The 6296-nt window shown below is 43.8% G+C and overlaps 1 protein-coding gene across 1 annotated transcript in view; it reads right to left on the minus strand.

Annotated features, from left to right (window-relative positions):
* Synpo2 (synaptopodin 2) overlaps window positions 1-4828 on the minus strand; it is a 144928-nt gene extending 140100 nt beyond the window's left edge. The window contains exon 1 of the mRNA XM_055628184.1: window positions 4606-4828. Within this exon, the coding sequence (XP_055484159.1) occupies window positions 4606-4710 (105 nt within the window). The 5' untranslated portion in view covers window positions 4711-4828. The remainder of the gene's footprint in view (window positions 1-4605) is intronic.
* Window positions 4829-6296: the final 1468 nt, after the last annotated feature.

A 6296-nucleotide genomic window follows, 5' to 3' on the forward strand; every position in this document is an offset into this window, starting at 1 on the left:
AGAAAGAAAGAAAGAAAGAAAGAAAGAAAGAAAGAAAGAAAGAAAGAAAGGAGAGAAGGAAGGAAGGAAGGAAAAAGCAAACTAGAAAAACAAAAATAAACAGAACCCAAAGTTAGTGCAAGGAAATAGTAAACAGAAATAAATGAAAAGCAAACAGAAAAAAAATAAAATAACTATAAAACAAAGATCTGTGCTTAGAAATAAGAACAAAAATGATTAATCTTCAGGTGCAGAGAAGAATCAAATAAAACCAGAGACAAAAATACTGTTTCCTTGTAACTACTTGTGGAAACAGATGCAGAGACTCGAAGCCAAACAATAGGCCAACCTCAGGTAGTTTTGTGGAAGAGTAGGAGAAAAGATTGAGGGATTTGGAGGGGTCAAGGACACCATAAGAAGACTGACAGAGTAAACTAAGCTGGGCCCATGGGGGCTCAAAGAGACTGAACCACCAGCCAAAGAGCATGCATGGGCTGGACCTAGGCGCCCTTCAGATACATAGCAGATGTGCAGCTTGGTCATCATGTGGGTCCCCTAACAACAGGAGTACTGACTGTTTCTGACTCTGTTGCCTGCTTTTGGATCCCTTTCCCTCAGCTGGGCTGTCTTGCCTGCCCTAAATGGGAGAGGATGTACTTAGTTCTGCTGCAACTTGAGGTGCCAGGGTGGGCTGGTACCACTTGGTGGCCTCCTCCTTCTCTGGAAAGAAGGAGAAGGAAAGTGGGGCATGAGGGTGGGACTAGGAGGATAGGAGGGAGGGTGCTGGGATCAGGCCGTAGGGTGATTAAAAAAATAAATGGGGAAAAAGAAAAGAAATCCTGATGCCAGGGCAAACCTCAGATTCACTACCTCAGGACTGGACATAGGCCATGAGATTTTTTTTTTTTTTTAAAACAAACTTTTGTGGTAGACTACTTTAATTTATGTCTAGTCTAGCCATTTATTTGCTCACTACTTTCAAAATGTAAGTTATTTTTTTAAAATCGTAAGATGTGTTTGTAAAACAAAGCTTTCTCCAATTCTTCATAGAAAGATTTCTACAAGTGGTTTGCCAAGTCACTGCCAGGGAAATGGCCAACATCCATGGAGAGAGTTTTATAAAGTGAAAACACCAGCACCCTTTTTGTGAGGAAATGTGCAGACACACACACAGTGGGTGTCTGCCGAGATAAACTCGCTCCTGGGGTAAATGGAGAATCTGCTTTGTTGAAGGATTGTCCGGTACGGAGGTTTTGCAAAGGTTTATTTCACAGCACCGGACGTGCAGAATACTGCTGATGACTTGGACTTTTCCAACTTTCCAGCTGAGGAGCTCAAAATGTCAATGACAACTTTCACTAAAATGTTTCTTTTTAATCTTTAAATTTTAGAGTTTGTATACAGTTCAGTGCACCAGGCAAATGTTTATGCATCTCTCCCTGTTAGCCCAGGTCAGACAGGAGGGGAGGAGGTCCTCCCCTATCAGTGGACTAGGAAAGGGACATGGAGATGGGGGGAGAAGGGGGAAAGCAGGGAGGGTGGGACCCGGAGGAGATGAGGGAGCAGACTACAGCCATGATACAAAGTGAATATATTGTAATAAATAACAATAATAAAAAAATTTAAAAAGATAATAATAAAGAAAAAAGTACATTTCTTATGAGTAACTACATTGGTACTAGAAAGGTATTTCCTGAGGATTCAAAAGCAATTAAACTTCTAATCTTAATAACACTGAACTAAACCTGGGTGGCACAGGCCTGTAATCCCAGCACTCTGGGCGGCAGAGGCAGGCAGATTTCTGTGAGTTCGAGGCCAGCTTGATCTACAAAGAGAGTCCAAGACAGTCAAGGCTACACAGAGAAATCCTGTCTCAAAAAAACAACAAAATAAAACAAAACAAAAACAGAAAACAAAATGGTGATGATGATGATGATGATGAACTCAATTTTATTATACTATTCCAGCCTCTTAGAATTACAGACAATCTAGACATTTAAATATTTTATTATAACCCAAAGGGCATAGTACAAGTACTTGCTGTAATTAAGTTTTCTACTTTTTAGAAATGCTTTCTATATTTTTAGAAATACTTTTTAACTCTAAAGTTAATAAGTCCCATGGATGTTAATGTAGCCCAGGCTGGCCTAGAACTCACCATGCGGATGTGGGTAACTGAACTGGTACTCCAGCCTCTACCTCCCAAGTGTCTCCCTTGCATATTCCTTATTTGACTTGCCAGCCTTGAATTCAGTGAAAAGCCTTTACTTTTGCTTCCCTGAGTCCATTCAGTGGCTCAAAGGACTTTGTAAAGCAAGTATGATAAAATAAAATAAAAAATCAAGTATCAAATATAATAAATTTGAACCAAAGATTATGTCTATCTCAGGAAAGAAAGTCACAGGTACCTGAAGCTTACATACACCTCATTTAACTCATTTTTACAACTTATTAGCATATGGGGAAAGCAGACTGTAGGGTGTGGAGTGCCCCCCCCCAAAAAAAAGCACAAATTAAGCAGACATTCAAAGCTTTCATAATAGTATCTTAGGATGGACTCTAAACAAACTAGACAAGTATAAGATGTGGTGGTGGGGTTTCGGGGAGTGAACCCAGAGACTCTACATGCTCCACTATTGGCCTACACCCCCAGCCTCTGACAGATGAGATCATTAAAGTGAACACCTAGGTGCTTTCATAAGCATCTCAAAACCCATCAAGAGGATGTAGGCGGAATGCAGGACCAGTGTGGCAATGGACGGACTGGTGGAAAACCACCCACAGACTAAAGTCAGTGTATTCGGGAACTCAGAAGAAACCTACCATCCACTCTGTTTTTCAGGCTTGGCCATTGAAAAGCATGTGCAAAATCACAGCTGTCAGCCACCTCTGGTCCCACATGTTAGAGTAGGGATTCTAAACTACATACTGTTCGGATTAGTGGATTTTTGAGCAAGATAGAAAGCATGAAGTTGTGTAGGTCCAATTTCTTCCTTGACTTTCTCTTTCCCGTTCCCAGTCAGCTTCTCCCCTTCCATGCAACTGAGTCAGGTCCAGTGACTGATGGGCCTCAGGTCAAACTGCAAGTTACGTCAGAGCTGCAATTAGAACCCAAATCTCAGCTACCGGAGCCAGCCAACCAACTGCTCCTGAACAAATCTGCCTTAGTCTCCTGAGCCGTGTAATATGCTGAATCCTGCATTCACATTCTATCTGCTGTTGGCTCCAGACTCCTAAAGAATTCAAGCAGAGCACCCTTCCAACCCTTCCAAATGGGAAGAATCCTCGAGATGAGGACTCAGTGTCTCTAGGCTCTTTCCTCATCCCGAGGAGCTCACAGAACTGCAGACCTCTGAGGAACTTTCCAGATATAAACTACTTTCATCTTCCAGTTCTGTCCTTTCTGCACTTCTCACTAGGTGGCAGAATTCAACCAACAAAGAAAGGATTTTCTGATGGATGCCTGAAAGCAGAAATTTTCAAAGAAACTTCTGTCTTCACAGGGAACATTTGTAAAAGGTGGAAACGACCTAGGGAAAGAATAGCTACAAAGGCAGTGGCCCCTAGGCTTCACAGAGCTCTAGATTCATTTTAAACCTAAGTATGCAACAAGAAAGTAACCTCTTATGCCTTCATATGCTGCCACAGAATTTCACAGTTCAAAGTTAACATTTGACTAAAAGTTCTCACGTCCTGGTTTTTTAATTTCATTTTAGCTGAATGCCAATTAGAAACTAGAGCTCTCTGTCATATTGTGGGTATTGTGCTAAACAGAAGATCAAAATCTAATGTGACAAAAATAAAGAACGTTTTAAATAGCCATTAGGTGCACCAGAAAGTTAATTATAATTAGTGCATATGTAAAGTATCTGTGAATACATTGAACATACTCAATAGGCTGCATTGATATGTTTATGACCATACATACATACATACGTACATACATACATATTTAACCATTAAAGAAGAAGAGGCCAGAAAAATTTAGGAGGGGGATGGATGGGAAGAGTTGGAGGAAGGAAAGGGAGTGGAGGAAAATAATGTAATTATATTTTAGCATAATAAAAATTAAAACATAATAAGGATCTATGACTAGCTTGAGCTTTTAGCCAGATAAGCATAGTTGATGATTCAATCAACTTGGGCTTTTCACATTTCTTTAAATCCTTGAAAGGCTACTCTCTTAAACAGACATGTCGGTTCCTCATACCTTAAAGATTATTGCTCCAAACTGGCTTTTGGGGGCCTGGTGCACAATAACTACCTAATGCTAATTAGAGCCCACCAAATGGCCGTGCCCAGGGGGGTTACAAGGAGGCCCTCTCCTCTCTTGGCAGTCCAGCCGTAGTGAACAGAAGGCATCAAAGCAGTGTAAGGCTGCTGGCTGTCAGATAACCAGTCTTTATCTTCACCTGATACGTATAGCGTTCCTTCCATTAACTGATAGCTAATTACATAGCCTATGGCGTACGTTTCTCCACAAAATTCTTAAAAAAAAAAAAAAAAGCCACATCCTAGATAAATTCATCGACAGCGCAGAAAGATAGAAAGAGCATCAACAGGTTGTTTTCGTCCATTCCTTCCCCCGCATCCAACAGCCCAGCTCTCCTCTCTGGGTCCTCCTACCTTTGCGACTTGCAAGGGCTGCTTCTGCTCCTTGCCTCCTTGCAGTCTGAACCCCCAGGGCGCCCCTCCAGTCATGGAAATGCAGATAAAATCTCCCGTGCCCATTTTCTCCTCTCAGCTGGGCAGCATCAAGAGCCCGAGAAAGACAGGCAGACGAGGCCGGGTGCCGTGAAGGATGCGCCTTAAGCTAAGCTGGTGCGAAGGGCGCAGGACGCAGCGCTGCCCCGCGGCCAGCTGCGGGGAAAGTGCGCGGAGGCCGAGCCGCCCCACGGCCCTCCCAGCACCTGTACCGCCCTCTCTTGCGTCACACTCTTTGCTCGGCCCACTGTCAGCGAAAAGGACAGAGCCTCACACCAAAAGAAAAATCCCTGTTTGGGACAAAAAGGGAAGAACGCGGAGCGGGGAGAACAATGCGGCTCTGGCTTTAGCAGATCCAGTGTCAGCGCTTGATAGAACAGAGATTTAATAATTCTATAAATAGCAGCCAGCTCGTGGGAGTTTTAACCTCCAGGAGGAACCGGCTAAATCATAAGCTCCCAGAACCCAATTACTAGAGAGTTAGACTCTCAAAGAAATACTTGCATGTTCACCACACTGGTGAATGCAGAGGAAGAGGTAAAACATGTTTCATTACTGTTCTACCTGCTGCCGAAGAATGCAACCCTCTAAAGGGGCGAAATGAAACACAGGCATTTTTGAAAATCTTTTTCTGAAACTGTACTTTTCTGAACTAACGTGGGTTTAAAGGAGGAAGGCGGAAAGAAAAAGGGGGCATTCCACCGGAAACTATCTTCTAATAACCTTTTCTGTTGCAAACTTTGAGATATTTTGTAATTTTTCTGGTGTTGTTTGAGACTTTCATAACGCTTATAACGCGTGCGGGTCCAACCCACCTCCCATCCCTTTCCCTGCCAATTCTTCGGCTCTTCCCACCACTTCCATTCACTCCCGATTTCATGTGCTCGTTTGGTAAACCGAGTCCTCTTAATGCTGCCGGTATGCGTGTGGGTGAAGGATAATCTTCTGGAGCATTGGTGCCACATCCCCTGACGAAAACGGACTCTCCCTCTCCCAGTAGCCATCAGCTGCCAGATGCTCCCAAATGCATACAGAGATAATCAACACCGTGGCTGAATAGCTGCGAGGTCAGCGTGAATACCGTGAAGGCGCTGTCACCAGCAACAATAGCTTCCGCACAGAGCTGCTGGCTGCTGCCTTTCCTTTCTCAGTCCTGAAGCATTCAAGGTCAGCGTGCATCACTGCCTGCCGGGGTGCTGCCAACATCGGGCAAAGACCACAAACCGCCGCATTTACTCAGCATTTCACAGTTCTGGAGGTGCTGTGCTTCGTAGGTCTTGTGTTTGAGCAACTGTGGCCTAACCTAGCAAAGGTGGGTCGCCAAGAGTAGGCTTGGAAGGGCATGTCCTCTCCTGGCTTTGGCCAAAGCTTTCTGCTTCCTATCTGCTTCAAGATATGAGGAGCCCAAGCCATACTCTCCTGCTGCCCACGATAAGCCCTTTCCCCCTTAGGTTGGCTCTGTCAAGTGTTTCCTCATAGGAGGGCGAAAGTAACTCATACAGGAAGGTTCTGAGATCAGGGTGTCTGTAGAGATGGTTCTCAGTGTTTCCTTTGGCTTGTAGATGGCTCTCCCTTATGTTTTCACAGCGTGGGTTAGTAAGTTTTCACAGTGT

The sequence above is a fragment of the Psammomys obesus genome, unplaced genomic scaffold (assembly GCF_907164565.1).
Source record: "Psammomys obesus unplaced genomic scaffold, mPsaObe1.curated_primary_1811, whole genome shotgun sequence".
NCBI lineage: Eukaryota > Metazoa > Chordata > Mammalia > Rodentia > Muridae > Psammomys > Psammomys obesus.